The 22,722-nt window shown below is 40.3% G+C and overlaps 1 protein-coding gene across 2 annotated transcripts in view; it reads left to right on the plus strand.

Moving 5' to 3' along the window:
* The first annotated feature begins 1,377 nt into the window (after positions 1-1,377).
* Positions 1,378-22,722, plus strand: part of SPEN (spen family transcriptional repressor) — a 72,380-nt gene continuing 51,035 nt past the window's right edge. For both annotated transcript variants that reach the window (XM_045860031.1, XM_045860033.1), the window contains exons 1-2: positions 1,378-1,813; positions 21,752-22,072. In XM_045860031.1, coding sequence (XP_045715987.1) covers positions 1,731-1,813; positions 21,752-22,072 — 404 coding nt within the window. In that variant the 5' untranslated portion in view covers positions 1,378-1,730. The remainder of the gene's footprint in view (positions 1,814-21,751; positions 22,073-22,722) is intronic.

A 22,722-nucleotide genomic window follows, 5' to 3' on the forward strand; every position in this document is an offset into this window, starting at 1 on the left:
ATACATGAAATCTTAAAAAAAATTAAAAAAAAAACTTCCATTTCATGTAATGATTGATTTGCATGAAGTCAAGCTCAATTAAATACCTTAACTAAATTAGGAATGAATGAGTGCCCCTATTGTAGCGGTGCCTTTTCTGTTTCTAACTTTTCTAGACCGCTTTCTGTTCTGACTAAAGTTCCCAAAGCCGCTGAAAAACAAAGTGTGTCAAAATACGTAATGTAAACATAAGCCAGGATTATAGCATTGGAAACAATCTAGTTAAGTTACCTGGCTCAGAATATAGAATTTTTAGAAATAACTTGTCAAAGTTCCAAAGCATTTTAATGGGTAAGGTTATAACCACATCTTGTACTGCAATGATTACAACTGTGTAAATTGTAGGTTTGCTTAGCCTTCTGAAAGTTCTGAGGATGAAAGGGAGATGACATGAATTGATCAGACCTGCTGAGATCATTAAGTGCAGTATAGACTATTAAACCAAATGCTGGAAAAATTGATGTCACACCTCTGCTATTTTACTTATATAGATAAACGGAAAAGAAAATTGAGTTGCTTAGTGTTCTAAACAATTCCTCTTTTCTGGACACAATACAGTTGTCTTAATTTTGTTGGTTTTCCCCAGGGTTCTGTAAACTAGCCTTTATATAAAAGTTCAAGTGTAGGCTTTAAAAACGCTTAGGCCTGAAAATCCAGAGGTCTAAACCCTTACTCTGTTTAAATATTAAATTATAGTAAGTCCTCTGAGGCAAACAATACTAAACATGTGACCATTTCATTTCAGTTTTATTCCCAGTATACCGTAATGATCAACAAGATCTTGCAAAAAGTTTCGCAAGATCCTATATGAAATAAAGTTGCTTAACGTTACAAGCTAATGATTCTTGGGAGGGATGGGTTCTGAAGCCGCCGTTGCTCAACGGGGCGGTGAAAAGGGCGGCCTTGTTCTGACACTTTCCCAAGCCGGCGGGGATCCAAGTGCCCGGGAACCGCCGCGAGCTGGCCAAAGGGTGCGCGAGGGGAAAGTGTCTTGGCCTAAGAGAGGCCTTTGCGGCCGCTTTGATATTCACTCGTGTCAAAACCAACTCCCTTTCTCTCTTTTCTTCCCCCAGCCCGGCGCCGGGGACCCCGGCTCAAGGAGCTGAAAGCCACCCTGCAGGCGCCCCGCCGGTGGCGAGACTGACTCAGCGCCCGCCCGGCCGCCGTCTCCCCACGCGCCTGCGCGCTAGCGCGTCGGGACCGAGCGCGCGAGCGCTCTTCCCTCCCCCGCGCGCCTGCGCGCCGTCTGAGAGGTACTCGGCGTCTCGGCCTCCGCGGGAGGGCGGGCGCGCGCGCGCCCGCGGTAAAGAGGCGGGCTGCGCGCGCGCCGGTGGGAAGCGTCCGGCTGCCACAGCGCCAGCTCGGTCGTAGTCGCTGCCGCCCGGATCCCCCTCGCCCCTCCTTCCCGCTCCCCCTCCCGCCGCCTCCCGGGCGCATGCGCCGCCGGAGCGCGAGGGTCGGCTTCGGGTGTGTGGTGGCGGCAGAGCGGAGCTGCGAGCCCGGAGAGTCAGAACCTGGGGGAGAGGGATGGTCTCTGCACGGGGGGGAGCCGGAGGAGCCGCCGCCGCTGCCGACGCCACCGCCGCAGCCGCCGCCGCCGCCGCCTCGGCGCCCGCCTCCCAGCGCTGACGGGCTCGCACGAAGCCGGCGAGGGAGAACCCGCACCAGCGGTCGCCGGCACACCGCCCAGCATGGTCCGGGAAACCAGGCACCTCTGGGTGGGCAACTTACCGGAGAATGTGCGGGAAGAGAAGATCATCGAGCATTTCAAACGGTGAGTGACACGAGGCCCGGGGCCGCGCTCTCCTCGGTCCCCGCTGCCCGCTCCGGCCCGTTGCCGGACCCTCCTCGTGCACCGAACTGGCGACAGGACCCGGGCCGGACCCACCGACGGGTGCGGGGGGCGCGCGGATGCCCGGCCGTCCCTCGGCCAGCGTCGTTGCGTCGGGCCTCGGCGGAGCGGGCGCGGCTGCTGCCCTCTCACTTCCCAATAAGGAGGAGGCTGTTGCTCGGCCTCCGCGAACCCCGCGCCGGGAAGGTGCCCTCGCGCTGGCGAGGCAGCGGCGGGGCGGCGTCCCTGCGAGCCGCTGCCCCGGCTCCGAGCGGCCGGCCGGGCCGCGACCCGAGCCCTTCCCCGCCCCGCCGGCCCCGCACGGCCAACTCCGGAGTTCCGCAGCAACTCCCGCTCCTCGCCCTGCGGACGCGCGGAAATGTCTGACCCGCGGAGGCTTTTGTGCGAAAGGACAGGTTACACAAAAATAAAAGTCGTGGTAGGTGGCGTCGGAACGTCTCGGAATTGGGAAGACACTCAGACTCGAGGGACCTCTCACGGAGGGCGTATAACGCACAGTATTTTTGTTTCTGCGGGGTTGGGTAGGGGATGGTGACTGAGAATTAGTTGGTGCGCCCGTTTCGGTTCTTTCGCTTCCCTTCCTCCAGCCCCTGGGGTCGCTGGATGAGGAGGCTGCTGGGGACCAGCGCGTGCAGCGGCAGGCAGGTCCGCCTCCGGTGGCCGGGTCCCCGCCTCGCAGCGCTCCCGAGCCCGGGATCCCGGGGCCCGGGGCCGCGCTGGCGCTGCCCCCGAAGGGCCGCTTTTGAAGGGACGGTGTTTCCCTCCCACCCGGAGTTCTCTAATCAATGGTTAGGAAAAATGCAGGCCTTTAAAAGTCAGCAGACGTGGTCTAAAAAAGAAAGAATTTCCTAGATCTATTTCTTTCTCTCTCCTTTCCTCTTTCTTTTTCTGTCTAAGAAACGTTGGGATAAGGGGTGTTCTCTACGCTTCTTGTTCAGTAGTATTTAGCGCTTGTTCTCTTTGTGAAATGGTGTGTGCCATAACAGTCGTCAGTATAAAGTAATGAAAATGACGATTTACTTACACCTGGTACAAATCGAGGACTTCAGCATATCTGTGATTGTCCTCCAGAATTACTGGTTATTCCAACACTCAAGACCCTGAAAGGTTTGAGTTTGTTTTACTCCTTACGTCTCTTACTATCTAGTCAGGGAAGGAAATCATGAACAGCCCTTATTAGTGAGTCACCATGGGAAAAATACATTGCGTCGCTTGCTCTGAGCAGCCTCCTGGAGGAAATGGAAGCAGCGGCAGCGGAGCTCCGCTTTCTTTTTAGATGGAGGATCATTGATTCTGTTGGTGGTTGCTGTTACTGGGGTATTAAATCATCTTCACCTCTGGAGCGCGCGTCTGCGCGTGTCCGCGTGTGAAAAGGAGCCGGGAATAGTGAGGCCATTCATAACCTGCTGTCCTCGGCAGGACTGGGGGAGGCGCGCTTCCAGGGACTCTCCGGGTGTTTACTACGCTGTTCTGGGAAACCAGGCTAGGGGAAGGCCGCGAGCGAGAGCTCGCCTCTGTCCGGAGTGAGAGAGGGTAGACCTCCGGCTCCGTTGAGAAGCAGATGGGAACTTTACCTGGAGCTGCTGCTCCTCTTGCCGTCCCCTTCATTGTTTTGGCAGAAAAATAAGCTACTTAGATGTGGCTGCTTTATCTCTTGGTAGACGTTGTCTCTGCCTGGGAAATTTGTGTGCATCGACGTACAAACACGTGCATTGCAGCCTTCCCTTTGCTCCTCAGTGTTGTGTGGCCAGACGTGTCATTTCGCATTATGCAGATTCTGTAGACGGTGCCTGTCTATCGCGGGGAGTTTGACCCCGCTGCCAGATGAGATCGTAGGGAGAGGAAAGAGGAAGTCATCCAAGGGAGTTTTGGAGGGTTGTTACTGGATGGTGCTGCGGTCCGGCTTGTGTGAATGACTTTCTAAAATGGCGGCCAGGACCCACTTTATGTGGGAATCAGCAGAGCAGATCTCAGAATGCACAGAGGGAGGAGGGGGCAGAGGATGCGAGCTGCCTTGAAAAGCCGCGGTCTGGTGGAACGTTCCTGTGTTTAGGAGGGCTTAGCTGGCACATTGCTCACGACTGCCTTTAAAGGAGTATTTTACCTTTTGCAGAGCTAAAGCAGATGCTACTTATAAAAGCAACTAATTTTAAAACTAAGACCTTGTGTCCCTGAAACTCCCTTATTTTAAGAGAGACTTGAAGAAATCTTAAACGAATTTGCTTAGTTCTTTGAGTAGATAGAACATTCTTATGGGTTTAAAGAGTGTAACCCCAGACACCGGCATTTCCAGTTCCCATCCTCCCCTTCCCACCTCCACCCCCAACAGGTAATCTCTACTTCTGGTTTCTTGTTTATCCTTAAACATATGCAAGAGATGTTTTTGCTGATCCAGCTGTGGAGCTAAATGGACCTTGTTTGGAGGAATTCACAGGCTTTTTATCTCTGTTGTAGAAAATGTCTTGTAAAACGTGGATTGCTACCGGGAGGGAAACTAAATCTGAGTAATTTAAATGAAAGGGATAAAAAATGTAGTTGTACCAGAATTACAGCTCTGCAAGAAAATTTAAGGATATTCATTTCTGGTGTGTTCTAGAAATCCGAATGATAAATATAAACATATGCAATACCTAAATTAAAGCTGAGGTTAAATTGCCTCCTTTTATCCTTTTCCCTAGTTGATTACAGCATTAACTAATAACTGCTTTACAGGTTTAAGAGGTGTACACTGGGAATACATTATTTAAAAAAATTTCAAAATGTATATTCTCATAATAATGATTAGGTTATTGTATTAAGTGTTTGGATTTTTTTTTTTAAAAAAGGTTAAACCAGACAGCTTTGGGAGCAGGGGCAGCATTTTGGGGTTCCGTGGGTGGGGTGGGGGGGTCAGAGCCATTTTTAAAAACTATTTATATCTTGATCCTTGTTTTTGGTAGAAAATAGATGAAGGGAAGGATGCTGATTGGGCTTTTTCCCTGGGTGCCAGAGAAAGACCAAACCTTTAAAATGTAATCAGAGCATTTTCAGAATTTGCTTTTACCTTTTTCCAAGAAGAATATATCTTACTGTGTTTATTATCTTTACAGCTTTCATGTATGGTCGTTGAAAAAAAATAAATGACTGTTTCTGAATCAGATTTTAGTTAACAAAGATCCATTTCAGGGACTGGATTTGCACAATAGAGAAAGTCCTTTCCTTTGTATGTTAGCTGGGTTGAAGGGGGAAGGGAGGAGTTACACAACAATTGCTTGCTGTCTTGTAGTTGTAAGAGGGAGAGAGGTGTGTGCAAAGGCGACTCCCTGAATTAGAACGAACACATGAATAGAACCCTTTAAAGAATATAAAATTGTCTATATCTTATTTTTAGACTTTAAGTGAATCACATATTTAGGTTTTTCCCATCCATTCCCCAGTTTAGAGAATAGGTTAAAGATTATGTAGAGGTTGAGCAGGGTAGCAAGCAGCTTGTGTAAAAATTTTGTTAATGAATGAGATCCATTTTAAAAATGTGGGGTTTTTTTCCCCCCTAATTTTCAATATCTTATCACAGTGGTTTTCCTGATTTGAAATAACTGGAATATATGTTAGGTGTTAACATGTATTTGGATATCTTTGCTTCTGGGACACAATATAAAATAAAATACTATGGAAGAGTTTCCTTGTCCTTACATACTTATAACCAGAGATATTTTTAGACTTCAACAAAATTGACTCACAGTAGCTTACATCATTGCTATATTGCTTCTTTTGACCCCAGCCAGTTTCTGTGTTTTGAAACCTCTGGTTTTGAATGTTAATAATTTTCAAAGTTTTCATGGCAGGCTTTTTGTGCATTTTAAATAAAGTAAGAATATCAGAGTTATCTTGAAAAATAGTATTAAAAAATTCAGAATGCTTGAAATGTTACTTTATTTCCTGAGTAGAATGCCTCCAGCAGGTAGATTGGAGGAAAACATAGGGCACAGTGCCAGGAAGAACGATGGTGTCTGACTCGTGTAGAGGCCACCTTTCCCCAACTACCTACCTTTATTGAAGACTCGTGGTTGGTTGAGCACTGTATTGTTTGGTATGCTTAGGAAGCGAGTTCAGGCTTGATTTATGAGACATTTTTAACCTTGTGAGCACTAATGCTTTGAGAATATTTATTTGGAAATTGTAAAGATAGTGGTAATGTGGAAGTTTTTTCAAGTATTCCAAGTCTCACTTTCCCCATAGTTTGAAATTTTGCCTAAATTAAAAAAAATTGGAATAGAAAAAAGATTTTATTTATTTATTTTTTAGAGAAAGAGAGGGAAATATCAGTGTGTGGTCGCTTCTTGTGCGCCCCCAATTGGAGACTTGGCACACAACCCAGGCATAGGCCCTGACTGGGAATTGAACTGGCAGCCCTTTGGTTCTCAGGCTAGTGCTTAATTCACTGAGCCACACCAGCCAGGGCAAAAAATATATTGGAAATGTTTTATGAAAACTCGCATATTTAATTGGAGACTATATTTCTCTGCTTTTACTTCTTTAAAAAATTATTTACTTATTTTTAGAGAGAGGAGAAGGAGAAGGAGACAGAAACATCAGTTGGTTGCCTCTTGCAGGCGCCCTTACTAATTATTGAATCCCCAACCTAGGTATGTGCCCTGACTGGGAATCAAACCTGCACCCTTTTTGTGTAAGGGATGATGCTCCAATCAACTGAGTCATACCAGCCAGGGTAGTTTCTTTGATTCTTAAAATTGACTCCGTTATTTTTTTTTAAAAACCTTCACCCAGTCATTTTATTCCTTTGCTTTAAAGACTAGGACATTTGTATTATTCTTAAAAATATGTTGGGCCCTGGCTGGTGTGGCTCAGTGGATTGAGTGCCAGCCTGCAAACCAAAGGGGTGCTGGCTCAGTTCACAGTTAGGGCACATGCCCAGGTTGTGGGCCAGGTCCCCAGTTGGGGGGCACACAAGAGGCAACAAGGCATTGATGTTTTTTTCCCTCTCTTTCTCCTACCCTTTCTCTAAAAATAAATATATTTAAAAAATTGTATTTTACAAAACTACATTTGGCTTACAGTGATTTGTGTCTTTTATAAATCAAATAAATTGGTAGATGGTAGATTTTTTTTATCTCAACTATCTATTTTTAAAAATTACGTTGTCTTCAGTAAAGGCTCTTTAGCATTCAGGATTATTTAAAAGTCTCCTTGGATTAAAATAAAGATAAAAAGTTTATCACTTTATGACATCAAAGGATGTTAGAATCTTCCATGAAAACTATTAGCGTTTAGACCAGGATTTAGTAAGAAGTACTTAAACTTGAATAGGAAAGTATTATATCATTATTTTCACTTACCTGTTATCAGAATTTAGTATTTCCTTCAATTATAAGATAGTAGTAGTATTGCCCCTGTTTGCAGGTGTGGTTCATTTGGTTGGGCTTCATCCCTCAAACCAAAAGTCGCCAGTTCAATTCCTGGTTGTGGCACATGCCTGGGTTGTAGGTTTGGTCCCTAGTCAGGCATGTATGGAAAGCAGCCAGTTGATGTTTCTCTCTTACATTGATGTTTCCTTTGGTATCTCTCTCTCAAAAAAGAGGCGGTATCATGTACCTGTGAGTTCTCCATCAACACTAATCCAGTTGTATTTCCATATTTCATGTTGCGGTTATAGATCTCGTTTGTGCTCATCACAACTTGGAAGTTACAGTAACTATTAGACCTGCTGCTAGATCAAATAAATTGGTAGATGGTAGATTTTTTTTTATCTCAACTATCTATTTTTAAAAATTACGTTGTCTTCAGTAAAGGCTCTTTAGCATTCAGGATTATTTAAAAGTCTCCTTGGATTAAAATAAAGATAAAAAGTTTATCACTTTATGACATCAAAGGATGTTAGAATCTTCCATGAAAACTATTAGCGTTTAGACCAGGATTTAGTAAGAAGTACTTAAACTTGAATAGGAAAGTATTCCTGCTAGATACTTTTATTTAGTGCATTAATGAGGATGTACATGTATATATATTACTATATGACTGATATGTGTTATAGATATATTTTAAAAAGTTATGCCTTGGAGAGTTCACAAACGTAGAAAAGTAGTTAATGAATCTCACATTCCCTCAACCGCATCAACCATTAATCATGGCTGATCCTGCATTATGAGAAAGAAAATAATAAAGCAAAGGAGGGGATAGAGAGTAATGGGAGTAGGGGTGATGAGGAAGGTCTCTTTGGAAAGATGGCATTTGCTACACCAGAAAGGCGACCTCCTCACACCTAGATTCACTTCTCTCCTTCCTGCGCCTTTTTTCCCCATTTAACATTAATTTTCAAATAGTTCAGAAATAGTGCAGAGAATCCCCACATCTCCTTCTCCCAAATTCCCCATTGTTAACATTTTGTCACATTTGTTCCATTACTATGTTACCATTTTCTGGCATGACATCCTAAATTCCTTAAAATTTCTAATGTTTACCTCCCCCACACAAGGGCCATTTCCTGCATTGCATGACAGTCTTCCCAGACAGAAAATCAGCATTGGCACAAGACTACGCCCCAATCCATAGACCCCATTCAGATGATGCCAGCCATTCCAACAATCTCTTTTTCCTTTTTGGTCTAGGATCCCAGCCAGTAAGTACCATGTGTTGCCTTTGGTTGTCTTTTTTCACCAGTCTGGAACAATATCTCATTCTTACCCTAATTCTCATGTATGTGCCTGATAGAGTCTTTTTGTAAAAAAAAGATATTATTTATTTATTTTAGAGAGAAGGGAAGGGAGAAGGAGGGAGAGAAACATCAATGTGTGAGAGAAACATTGGTTGGCTGCCTCTCGCACATGCCCCAGCCGGGGACCAGGCCAGCAACTCGGGCATGTTCCCTGACTGGGAATGGAACTGGCAGGTCTTCGCTCAGCCGAGGCACGCTGGTCAGGGCTGTGCCTGACAGTCTTAAGGAGAGTAGGGTTTTTTTGTTTTTTAAATAAGGATTGATATATATTTTTTGAAGATTATTTATTTTTAGAGAGGGGAGGGAGGGGGGAGAGAGAGAGAGAGAGAGAGAGAGAGAGAGAGAGAGAGAGAGAGAGAGAGAGATACAGATACAGAGATACATCAATGTGTGGTTGCTGGGGGCCATGGCCTGCAACCTATGCATGTGCCCTGACTGGGAATTGAACCTGTGAAGCCTGGTTTGCAGCCCACACTCAATCCACTGAGCTACGTAAGCCAGGGCCTTTCAAAAAAATTTTTTTTATTTATTATTTATTTTTATTTTTTTAGTTTTTATCCTTTATATTTTAAAAAAGATTTTATTTATTTGGGAAGGGAGGGAGAAGGAAGGGAGAAAGAGAGGGAGAGAAACATCGATGTGTGAGAGAGAGATCAGTTGGTTGCCTCTTGCACATTCTAACTGGGGACCTGGCCTGCAACCCAGGCATGTGCCTTGACTGGGAATTGAACTGGTGACCTTTTGGTTCACAGGCCAACACTCAGTCCTTTTTGATTCTGCAGGATGACCCTCCACCTGTGTCTGTCTAGTATTACCTCGTGACTAGATCAGGTCATGCATTCTTGGCAGGAATACCACAGAAGTGATTCTTTGCCCATCTCAGAGTATTATATAAGGATGTAAACAGTATATGTACCTCCTACTACAGGTGATGTTAACTTTGATCACTGAGTCAAGTTAGTGTGTTTACCTTTTTCCCCTTTGACTTTATTAGCATTTTATGGGAAGACATTTTAATATTATGTGGGTAGTCTCTTCTCTCGTCAAGTCTATACCCATGAGCTGTAGCATCCACTGATAACTCTTGTCTGATTTGTGTATTATTGACAAATGATTGTCTTTTACCGTGATTCCTTCTGCATTTATTCTACTGTGGATAAGAAATCTCATGATTTCTATTTTGTCAGTAGGCTTTAGTCCAAACCTTACTTATTTTGAAATGTAAATCATCCTAGATTTAACCAGTGGGAGGGAGCTTCAAACTGGCTACTCTGCCCTTTTGATGTCTCATCATTCTTTAAGCATTTCTTTCTTTATGGCACAACAAAGGCTCATTATGTGCTTTCCCCACCCCAGTCCTGGAATCAGCAGTTTCTCAAGAGGTCCTGATTCCTTTTAGTGTAGGGTGGTCTTTACAAACCAAAATCTGGGTGCTCAGTTTTACACATTGCTATAGAGCTAAGATGATGTGTGTGTGTGTGTGTACATGTAAACATATATACATAATATGCGTACTTCTATATCATACCTTACAAAACTCTGGGTTTACATGTTTCAATACAATGAAGGCTATAACTTCCCCATTTTTATGTTTGTAAATCCCTTCTGATTTAGAATCCTGACTCCCATTATTCTTAGTATATTTATTCATTTGCCCGATCAGTTACATTCTCAATGTGGCTAAAATCCCAACCACTCTGCCTCCTGCACCTCTGTCACTTCTGAACACATTGCTCTTGCTGCTTCTGTATCTAATCTTCTTCCTTTTAACTACTCTTATTTGGAAACCAACATTTGTGGGGAGGAGCAGGCAAGGAAAGAAAGGTGGGACTAGAAGTGATTTGCCTTTAATTTTTTTCTTTCATAGAAGACAGCTTTTGGATGAATGATCACCTGCCTCTGGTGCCATTTTTAGGCAACTTAGAGCTACCTCCCTCTTAAAATTTGAATTTTGGTTGTACTTCTGCCACTGACTCTTGTGATGTGAGCTTAATTACTGGATCATTGTGAGCTTTATTATATACTGAGTCCCATACAAGAAGGGTTAGTGAGAAGGGAGTTCGTTTCTTAGGAATAATATTAGGAATCATTATTGCTCCGTTTATTTGTATTTCAGTCACTTTGTGTGGTATTTCAGCAGAATTTTGTCCTGGCCCTACCTTCTTCAAAACCTTATTGAGCTCAAACTTACTTCTCTTTTTTAAAAATTTATTTTTTTTAATCTTGAGTTATAATTCACATGTAACATTATATTAGCTTCAGTTGTAATGACTTGATATTTATATACATTGCAGAGTGATTGCCACAATAAGTCTTGTTAAACATCCATCGTCGTCGTACATAGTTACAAAAATTTTTTTTCTTGTAATGAAGACTTTTAAGATTTACTTTCAACAACTTTCAGATATACAGTACAGTATTACTAACTATAGTCACCATGTTGTACATTACAGCCCCATGACTTGTTTACTGTGTAACTGAAGGTTTGTATCTTTTAACCCCCTTTGTTTCTCCCACTCTTGTCCCTGATCTGTTGTAAGTTGCTTTTTTTTTTTTTTTTTTTAGATTTCACATATAAGTGAGATCATATATTTGTTTTTCTCTGTCTGACTTATTTCACTTAGTGAACACATGAATGCCCTCAAGGTCCATTCATGTGTTCACAAATGGCAAGATTTCCTTCTTTTTTTTATGGCTGAATAGTATTCCACCATATATCACATCTTTATCCATTCCTCAGTAATAGATAAACACTTAGGTTGTTTTTATATCTTAGCTCTTGTAAATAATGCTACAATGAATGAACATGGAATGCATGTATTTTTTTCAAAGTAGTAATTTTGTTTTGTTTGGATACTCGGAAGTGGCATTGCTGGATCATACGTTAGTTCTATTTCTAATTTTTTGAGGAGCTTCCATGCTGTTTTCTATAGTAGCAGCCCTCAACTTTTGTTTTTCCCTCCTTCTACATTCCTCTTGGCCCCCAACCAAGGGGTTCCTTGATGAATTAAGACCCATATTCCTTGACACAACCTCCAGAATGTTGGAGTTTTGTATAGTTTGTATTATTTTGAAGTAAATCCCAGACATCTTATTTTATTCATAAACTAGATGAGAAGCACTATTTAAAGATGTATTTATACTGTGGTATATCCCTACTTCAAATACCCAGTCATTTTTCAAGTTTGTAATTGTTTTAAGAATCTTTTCTTTTTAAACCCAGACTCTAAATAAGATACATAGATATTAATTGTGATATATTTTAAAATTTTTATTGAGGTATAATTTGCATACAGTGAAATATACCTATTTGAAGTTAGAATTTGTTAAATTTTAGGAAATGTTGGCAGGCCCTGGCTGGTGTGGCTCATTTGGAGCATCGCCCAGTAATTCAGAGAAGTGTTGTGGGTTTGGTCCCCAGTCAGGGAGTATATGAGAGTCAACCAATCCGTGTTTCTCTTTCACATCTATGTTTCTCTCCCTCTAAAAAAATTAAGGAAAAAAAAAGAGGAAGAAGGAAATGCAGGTCTTGTAAGCAGCAGCAGCCAGGATACCACAATTTGTTTATTTACTTATTAAAGGACATTGGGACTTTAAAAAAAAATTTTCTTTATTTGTTTTTAGAGAGGGCGGAAAAGATGGAGAAACAGAGGGAGAGAAACATCAATGTGTGATTGCTTCTCGTACGCCCCCTACTGGGGACCTGGCCTGCAACCCAGGCATGTACCCTGACTGGGAATTGAACCAGGACCCTTTGGTTCACAGGGCCTGCACTCAATCCACTGAGCTACACCAGCCTGAACTTTTTTAATGTATAGGTTTTAATCTCTCTCCTTACAACTTAATTTTTTGGAAACCAGTTTGGTTGTTCTATAGAGTTTCTTGTAGTATGTGTTTTGCTGATGATATTCTTGTCCTGTGGTATACATCAACATTGCCTTTTGCATTCTATGTTTCCTGTGAGCTCATAAGTGGACCTATTTTTAAATATTTTGATAATTGTTTGTCAACATAATTGGTTTTCTTTGTAATTCCATGCATTTCATTTTATTCTGACAAGGGGTTTATACGGACTGTTGTAGTGGTCTGTGGCATAAAAATCTTAAGCACCAGTGGTTTAGACAAACTCTTAGGTTAAGAATAGAATGCTAACAGCATATTTAAGTACTAATTTTAGCTTTGACATACAAAGGTTGAGGTGAAAAAGTTAAAATTACTAAAAAACTTTAAGACTAGAAAATGCAAAAGAGGTTGTGTCCTGTGACCCACCGCGCGCACCCCCCCCCCCCCGCTGCCGCCTTTTCCTTATTGTAAATTTACATGACTAGAACTACTACTTTTATCATGGGTATTTTTTTTCTGTTTTTACATTCTTCCTCTTTCCCCTGTTTCATCGTAGAAATCATGGAATCTTTAGATTTAAAGTTGTTCCTTTTAGTCAACTTGAGTTCTTTCACTGAAATGAATTTCAAGCACATCCATAGTTAGAATTAAATGTCATAACACATATTAACTTCTGTTATATAGGTGGACCCAACTTTTTAAAAAAATATTTTGTTTATTTATTTTTAGAGAGAGGGGAAGGGAGGGAGGAAGAGAGGGAGAGAAATATCAATGTGTGGCTGCCTCTCACATGGCCCCTACTGGGGACCTGGCCTGCAACCCAGGCATATGCCCTGACTGGGAATGGAACTGGTGACCCTTTGGTAGGCTGGCGCTTAGGCCACTGAACCACACCAGCCAGGGCAAGGCTTTAAATTCTGTTAAAGTTAAAACCCATTTTAAAAGTCAACTGATGGTTCAAAGGAAATAGCTACCTGGAGTCTGATAGAGACATATATGAAGTTGAGTCTCATTATTTAGCCTTAATAATGCAGGATAACAATTCTTAACACAATCAGAGTCTGCCCTTATTAGGTTATTTTCTGTCAGGTATGGGTAGGTAAAAGTCTAAAGAAATGAGTTCTCTCCATTGTCCCGTGATAGAGAAAGAAGGTTCCTGGTTTGATGGGAAAAGCAGCTGCTGTTCTCAGGTTGTATCTGCAGCTAAGTAGTTTTTTTAACAGAAAAAATCAATTATGTTCCGTAGCAGCATTATTCACAATAGCCAAAAGATGGAAGCAACCCTACTGTCCATGACCCATAAATGGGTAAACAGAATGTCCTTATTAGGTGTATGATAAATAGAATACACACAGTGGTGTATTATTCAGCCTTAGGAAATTCTGATGTATGGTACAACATGGAGGAATCTTGATGACATTAAGCTAAATGAAATGAGGCAGTCACAAAAGGACAAATATTGTATGATTCTACTTATACTAGGCACTTAGAGCAGTCAAATTCATAAGACAAAGTGGAATGGCACTTGCTTTGTTTTTTTACTGTTAATAAGCAGTGCTGTAGTAAGCATTCTTGTACATTGTTCACAGACACATGTAATTATACACATATGATAAATTCCTGTAAATGGAATTGCCGAGGATATAGTCTCAGTTCTTACTAGTGACAGTTATATTGTTATCTATCTATCTATCTATCTATCTATTTATTAGAGAGAGGGGAAGGGAAGGAGAAAGAGAGGGAGAGAAACATCAGTGTGTGGTTGCTCCTCATGTGCCCCCAACTGGGGACCTGGCCTGCAACCCAGGCATGTGCCCTGACCAGGAATTGAACCAGCAACCCTTTGGTTTGCTGGCCCACACGCAATCCACTGAGCTATACCAGCCAGGGCACATTGTCTTTCTAAGAGGTGTCTCCAGTTTACATTACTCCTGCACACAGTATTGTGAAAGTGCCTATTTTCTTATACTCTGGCTAATTATTATTAAATAGATATTATTAAAACTTAGGTTTTTGTGTTATGTGGTACCTTTTTTTAAAATTTAGATTTTCAAAAGTTTAACTGTATTTGAGCAGTTTAGGTGTTTGTTTACCATTTGGGAGAATGTCAATATTTCTAAAGAATTCCTATTCAGTTATTTTGCTTGTTTTTTGTGTAGCCTCTGTCTCCTGTGATTTGTAAGAACTGTTTGTATATTTAGGAAATCATTTAATTTTCATGTGTTATAAGTGTTTTTTCCATTTGTCCTTTGTATTTTGCTACTTAAGAACTCTAATTTTTATGTGGTCTTTTCCTTTATGACTTAGGGATTTTACGTCAGGCTGGTAGTCTTTCTTAGACCCCTGAGTATGCAGTCAACTAATACACACATTGTAGGGGGCAGAGAAGTGGGCAGGCCGCTACAAACCGTCCCTCTTCTCCCCTTTCCCGTAGTGCCTCCCCTCATCCCTGTCCTAGAAAACACCTCAGGGTATTAGCTCTTTCTAAAATGAGACTAGGGCTCTGTGGTTGACTGCCTTTTGCTGGCTTTAGCTCTTTTTTGTCATCTTTAGGAATTATTTGTACTTAGTCAAAAGATAGAGTGATTAGAAGAGGAATGATTTATAAACCCACTTTATACATAAGTTTATTTCACGATAAGAGTTTTTGAGAGAATTCTGTATTACCATGAAATGAAGATGCAGATTTTGGCTGTCATAAGTGGCTGACTCCCAGTTAGGCATGCTTGAAATAGAAAATGTCTTCCAAATGTGCCCAGTTGCAGAAATGTGACATATGGTTGATTTATATTGAGATACTGTAGATGCTTATGACTAAAGGAGATATAAAATCTTTTGTACTAAAGGACAGTGGCATGTACTGTTTTGTCCTTTTCGTTTAATAACCCTTTTATTGAAATATAATTTACATGGCATAACATTCATCCTTTTAAAGTGTATGATTCAGGTGTTTTTAGTATAGTCACAGAGTTTTGCAACCATCACCACTAATTTCAGAACATTTTCATCACTGCAGAATGAAACCCCACACCCATTAGCTCTCCTTTCTCCCTTCTCCCCAGCCTTTAGCAGCCAGTAATTTACTTCCTTTTCTGTGAATTCGCCTGCTTTGAACCTTTCATTCGTAGGGAATTACACAATGTGTGACTGACTGCTTTCACTTAGCATAATGTTTTCATCCATGTTGTATAGTATGTATTAGAACTTCATTTTTTAAAATTGCTGAACAATTCCATTATATGGACATGTCTTAAAATCTATTCATCAGTTGTTGAATATTTTGATGGTTTCCAGTTCTGGCTATTATGAATACTACTATGAACATTTCTCTACCTGTTTTTATGTGGACATACATTTTCACTTCTCTTGGGTAATATATCCAGGAGTTAGAGTTGCTAGGTTATAAGGTAATTCTAAGTTTAACATTTTGAGGAACTGCTTAACTGTTTTCCAAAGTGGCTGCACCATTTTTTTACAATCTCACCAGCAATGTGTTAGGGTTTAGATTTTTCCTTATCCTCATCACTTACTATCTTTTTTATCTTAGCTATCCTGGTGGATGTGTAAGTGGAATCTCGTTGTGGTTTTGGTTTGTGTTTCGCTGAAGACAAGTTGTTGAGCAAATTTTCCTAGGCTTATTAGCTGTTTGTATATCTTCTTTGGAGAAATATGTTTTTACCTACTTCGCTTATTTTAAAATTGCATTATGTCTTTTTCATTGTTGAGTTGTAAGAGTTCTTTATTATATAATTTGCAGATATTTCTCCCCTGTTTTTTGTGGGTTTATATTAATTTTTGATATTTGTCTTTGGGTAAAATAAAACTATTTTTAATTTATCATTGTCATGCTGACACTTTAAATTTTGTATTTATCTTTGTCATTCTGGACCAGCGATTATCAACTGGTGTACCACAAGAATTTTTAAAGCATGCAGTATCTGACTTAGTCAGGGGCACTGACCTCTTTCCCCTTAGGTTGTCAAATTAAAAAGTGACAACAATACAACAATACAACACAACAATAGCCACGCAGTGTGAATGAATCAAAATTATACCTATTTTTTTTGGTCACGTTGGCAAAAAACATTATTTTTTAGTCTGCTGCAGAATTTTGGTAATAAGTTTGTGTGTGCCATGAGGTGAAAAATGTTGAAACTACTATTCTAGATAATTGTTAAAACTGAAGTTTTACGTTTGTTTTTAACATTTTGACAGTTGTATTGAGGCATATGACTAATACAAGTATCACCATCTTATTTGGTTATGTCCAAATTGTGAGGAGTTTTGCAATATAAGTATTTGATTCTGTCTTTTAGCAAACTTGAAGTATTTCTAGTAACTTGTATAAAAATAAAATTAAGTTTGATTTATACATTAGTAATGTTTTTTTTTTTTAGATTTTATTTATTTTCAGAGAGGGAAGGGAGGGAGAAAGAGAGAGAGAGAAACATCAATGTGCGGTTGCTGGGGGTCATGGCCTGCAACCTAGGCATGTGCCCTGACTGGGAATCGAACCTGCAATGCTTTGGTTCACAGCCAGCACTCAATCCACTGAGTTATGCCAGCCAGGGCCATTAGTAATTTCTTAATAAAACATTTTTGTACAAAAAGGTGATGTAAGTGTTGATGTTACTGCATTAATTCCAGATAGTTTGGTGGTTGTAACGGGTATGTTTATGACCCAACTATCAGAGTTCCAAAGTGGAATGATTTTCAATCTTCTTGTAATATAAAAAACAAACACAGTTATTTTCTCTGCTATTATAGGCATCCTGATCAAGCTTTAATATTGATCAAGAGATCAATATTATCCCTTAAGGCATGTTCACTTGCTCTTCACTTTCTTTCCTTGTTTTAAAAAAATCTTTTAAATTCTCACCTGAGGGTATATATGTTCATTGATTTTAGAGAGACGGGGAGAAAGATAGAGTGAAACATTGATCAGTTTTCTCCCAGTTGCCTCCAGTACATGCGGCTACTGGGGATCAAACCTGCAACCTAGGCATGTGCCCTGATCGGGAATTAAACCCACAACGTTTTGGTGTACGGGATAACACTCCAACCAACTGAGCAACTCCTACAGGGCTCACTTTCTGTCTATCCATACTTACTGTACATTTTCTTTTTATTTATTTATTTTAAGATAGTGTCTGTTTATTTTTAGAGAGGGGAAGGGAGGAAGAGAAACATTAATGTGTAGTTGCCTCTCCTGTGGCCCGCACTGGGGACCTGGCCCACAATCCAGGCATGTGCCCTGACTGGGAGTTGAACCAATGACTCTTTGGTTCACAGTCCAGTGCTCAATCCACAGAGCCACACCAGCCAGGGCTGATCATTTGCTTTTTATAAGGAACGGCTTGGCTCTGGTGGGATAAAGGTTAGAAATGTGGGCAATACACAAAGCCATTGGTAGTTGGATTAAATAGGTGGTTTTTGGAAAGTGGGTGTCTAGTTTAATTGCATGCCTCTTGTAAGAGGTTATTTACAATCCTCTATCTCTGTCTGGAATAGTAGGACAATGTTGATATTTAGAAGAGATATCTTCACCTGGAAATAAAGCAGTAATCATAAAAGACTCAGATGTGATCTTTAAACTCTAGGAGTTAATGGGGCAAAGCAGGACTAGCTGCAGAATTTGAATGTATTATCTCAGCAGTGGAGTGGACCTATTATATTTCAGGAATGACTGGAAGATTCTTTGCTAGAAGGGACTGTATGACAACTAAGTGTATGGCTATTATTTGCTATTGCTTATTAGTAGGGTCAGTTGCAGAAGCTAGGATTAAAATTAATTATCGCATTCTTACTTATAACCCAGATAGTAGTGGTTGAATGCAGTGCCTTATCGAAAGAAAGGGTATTGAGAGAATTCATTGGGTTTTAGCATACTTAGTGATCTTTAGCTTTATGTAATTAGTGTTGCTTTGGAAATTATGGAGTGATTTTCCTGGGTTGATGGAAACAGTGTAGAATAGGAGGAATTTTCTTTTTACCTAGCGGGTGGCTGTTGGTTGGAGTATCACATGCCAAGGTTGTGGGTTCAATCTCCAGTTGCTGCAAATACAGGAAGCAACCAATGAATGCATCAATAAGTGGAACAACAAATCCCCCCCTCCCCCATCCTCCCTGGCCTTCCTCTTTCTCTGTCTCAAAAAAAAAATGAAGAAAAAACATTTTTAAAAATGGTAAAAAGCCCTGGGGTATGGCTTGGTACATTGAGCACAGGCCTATGAACCTAAAGGTAGTCAGTTTGATTCCTGGTTAGGGCACATGCCTGGGTTTGGGGGCCAGGTCCCAGCTGGGGGCGTGCGAGAGGCAGCCAATTGATGTGTCTCTCACACATTGATGTTTCTCTTTCTCTCTGTTACCCTCCTCTCCCCTTTCTCTCAAAATAAATTAAATCTTTAAAGAAGTTGTAAATAAATTCCATGAGACTAGGGATCATCGTTTTGGTCCTTGATATTCATCAAGTGTCTAGAATATATAAAAACCATATAATTTATTGTTGAGGCAGGATCAGAACCTTAGTCTCTTTTCTCACACTCTCATGCTTTTACTCCACTACAGCACATTGTTCTCAAATATAAAATTGGAAGCCATTAACACTCTGAAATTATATTCTGTAAGGAATTGCTGTTTGATGGTCAGTGCTTATTACATAAATTGTCAAATGTTGAAAGGAGACGAGACCTTTCAGCAAACCGTATTACATTATTTTATGTAATTTCTGAATTCTCTTTTTAAAATGTAGAATACCATACAGTGTATTTTGATCAATTTAATGTTTTTGATGGTGAAGATTTTTGGCCCAGCAGAAAACAACTTAGTACTTTTAATTGTGTTTATGAAGGTAGACCTATTAGATTGTTATATTACTGAAGCTTGTAGCAATCAAGCACAATTTCTTAGCTTTATGTTACTTTCTTGAAAAACTTTTATTTTTTATCTTTAGGGATTTTATTTATTTATTTATCAGGGGGAAGGGAGGGAGAAAGGTAGAGAAACATCAGTGTATGAGAGAGAAACATCTATCCATGCCTCTCACACACCCCTATCTAGGGACCTGGCCCACAACCCAGACATGTGCCTTGACTGGGCATCGAATTGACAACATTTTGATTCACAGGCCTGCGTTCTACCCACTGAACCACAACACCAGGGTAGGGTTCTTTTTTTTAATAGAAGAAAAATTTACATAACCTTGGATTTAGTGATAAGCCTTGTATGTATGTATGTGGTAAAATGTACATAGTATAAAATTTGTTTTAATCATTTTAAGTGTATAACTCATTGGCATTAAGTATATTCACAATGTTTATATAACCATCACTACTATCTATTCCTAGAATATTTTTCCTTTTATGCAGAAAATCTCTACCCATTATGCAGTAATTCCTCATTTCTTCCTACCCCAAGCCCCCGATAAAACCTGTGTTCTACTTACTGTCTGTGAATTTGCCTGTTCTAGATACCTTTCATAAGTGAAATCATAAACTGTCCTTTTGTGTTCTGCTTTTTAAAATTTAGTATGATGTTTTCAAGGTTTATCCATGTTGCAGATATATCAAAACTTCATTTCTTTTTATGTCTTAATATAATATTCCATTGTAATATGTATACACCACATTTTGTTTATTCATCTGTTGATGGACACTTGGCATCTACAGCTTTTGGCAATTGTGAATAACGCTGCAGTGAACATGATGTTACACATATGTGTTTGAGCCCCAGTTTCCATTTCTTTTGGGTATATGCCTACAATTAGAATTGTTGAGTCACATGTTAATTCTGCGCTTAACTTTTTGAGCAAATGCCAAACTTTTCCACAGCAGCTGTACCATTTTACAGTTTTGCCAGCTATGTACAAGGTTTCAAATTTCTCCACATCGTTGCCAACACTTGTTCTTTTCTTTGTTTTTTTTTCTTTAAATACTAGTCATCCTAGTAGGTGTGAAGTGTTATGTCATCTTCTTTTTGATTTGCATTTCCCTAATAGCTAATGATTTTGAGCATCTTTCCCGTGCTTTTTCTGCCATCTGCATGTATGTCTTTGGTGAAGTATTTTGCCTGTTTAAAAAAAAATATGTCGAGTTGTAAGATTTCTTGTATTCTAGATACAAGTCCTTTGTCAGATAAACTGGAAGGTATTTTTTAATGTTTGTATGGAAAGAACTATTTCAATTTCTGTCATTTTCCTCCTGAAGTGAAAAAGATCCTTCCATCAGTTCATTTACACCAAATAATTTTATTCTAGTTCAGTTGCCTTTTGAAACTGGATTTTATGATTGTGTACCCTCTGTGAGAGGTAATAACTTAAACTATTCTAGTGGATATAAAAAGAAAATTTCTGCTCTCTGATAATGTTGTCAGCTTCTTCAGGGGAAATGTGAAATTGTGACCCTCAGTTGTCAGGGAATAAGAGTGCCATATTTAAAAAGTGCTGTGCCTGTCTTTCTAAAAGGCCAGATTGCAAGTACACTAACTCCTACTGAAATCTGTGGAATTTTCATGAATTCCTTTATTCCATCCTAGTTACATATATGCTTAAAAATAAAAAAGTGCCCTAAAATTTTTCTTAACATACATATTGAACAGGTTTTTTGGAATAAAAGTGAGAACATATGGTTTATCAAAAGATTTTCTTAGATGTATTAACTTAACATGAAAAACAATTTTAGCCCTGGCTGGTGTGGCTCAGTGGATTGAGTGCTGGCCTGCAAACCAAAGGGTCGCTGGTTTGATTCCCAGTCAGGGCCAGGTCCCCAGTGGGGGGTACTCGAGAGGCTACCGTGCATTGATGTTTCTCTGCCTTTCCTTCTCCCTCCCTTCCCTCTCTCTAAAAGTAAATAAACAAAATCTTTAAAAAATAGATTAAAAAGGGAAGAAAAACAATTTTAATTACACTTAAATTACAAATTTTAGCAGTTTTTTTACCCCTTGGAGAAGAAAATTAAGTAGTAAAAAATCATCCCTGCCTGCGTGGCTCAGTGGATTGGGCAATGGCTTGCAAACCAAAGGGTTGCTGGTTCTGTTACAGGGAAGGGCTCGTGCCTGGGTTGAGGGCCAGGCCCCCAGTTGGGGGTTACCAATTGATGTTTCTCTTTCTTTCTCTCTCCCTTCCCCTCTCTCTAAAAATAAATAAAATCTTTGAAAAAAGAAAAATGTGAGTGTAAAAGCCAAATGTCAATTTGTAACCCTTCTCCCATATATACATAATGTAAATATCTAAAAATAAGAATCAAAGTTTAGAAAACTACTTTTGGGAAATTGACATGAAACAATAACGTTGACTTTATTTTTTCCAGATATGGCCGCGTGGAAAGTGTCAAAATTCTCCCTAAAAGGGGATCTGAAGGAGGAGTGGCTGCCTTTGTGGATTTTGTGGACATCAAAAGTGCACAGAAAGCTCACAACTCAGTTAACAAAATGGGAGATAGAGACCTACGCACGGATTATAATGAACCAGGCACCATTCCAAGTGCTGCTCGGGGATTGGATGATACAGTTTCCATAACATCTCGTAGTAGAGAGGTTTCTGGGTTCAGAGGAGGTGGTGGAGGGCCTGCTTACGGCCCCCCACCATCACTTCATGCACGAGAAGGACGTTATGAGCGGAGACTTGATGGGTAAGTTCCAAGGTTTCTGTAGGCAGGTATTTTGTATTTGATATGGTGAGAAACAGAAACTCATATATAGGGGCCCCAGATGGATTTAAAGTTTTGGGCATTCTCAATGTTTCCTATTTTGGGTTGGAAACGGAAGTGATTTCTATCCCAGTGGCTGGTATCTTATGGAATCATAGAGGATATTTCCTGCAGCTGGTTGGATATCTACTCCTGAGATAAAAAGTGGTGGAAGATTTTGTATGGCAGCATCATTTTTGGAGTTACCTGTCTTCTAGAATTAATTATTTCTTCTCTTGGATGATGTTGGATATATCCCTTTTACCCGATGGAGCTATTTGGCTACAGATTTTGTGGTTATACTATATGGAATATTTCTGGAATATTAGAGCCTACAGATTCTTTTAGAAGTTAATATCTGCTTCTCAATTTTCAATATATGAAGTGTACAAATGAATTGGATTGTCACCATAAAACCTAGCAGACCGTAATTCCACCCCTTGGATTCTACAAACAATACTTTAACCTGGAAATGTATACTTGGAGGAAGAAGAATGAAGGCAGTGTTTGATTTTCCCATTTTGGATCTACACCGTTTCCATGTTGGAATTACACTTCCTGATGGAATGGGGAAAATTCGAGGTGATGAACGT

Source organism: Phyllostomus hastatus, unplaced genomic scaffold (assembly GCF_019186645.2).
Source record: "Phyllostomus hastatus isolate PE091 unplaced genomic scaffold, TTU_PhHast_1.1 phas_scaffold_182, whole genome shotgun sequence".
Classification (NCBI taxonomy): domain Eukaryota; kingdom Metazoa; phylum Chordata; class Mammalia; order Chiroptera; family Phyllostomidae; genus Phyllostomus; species Phyllostomus hastatus.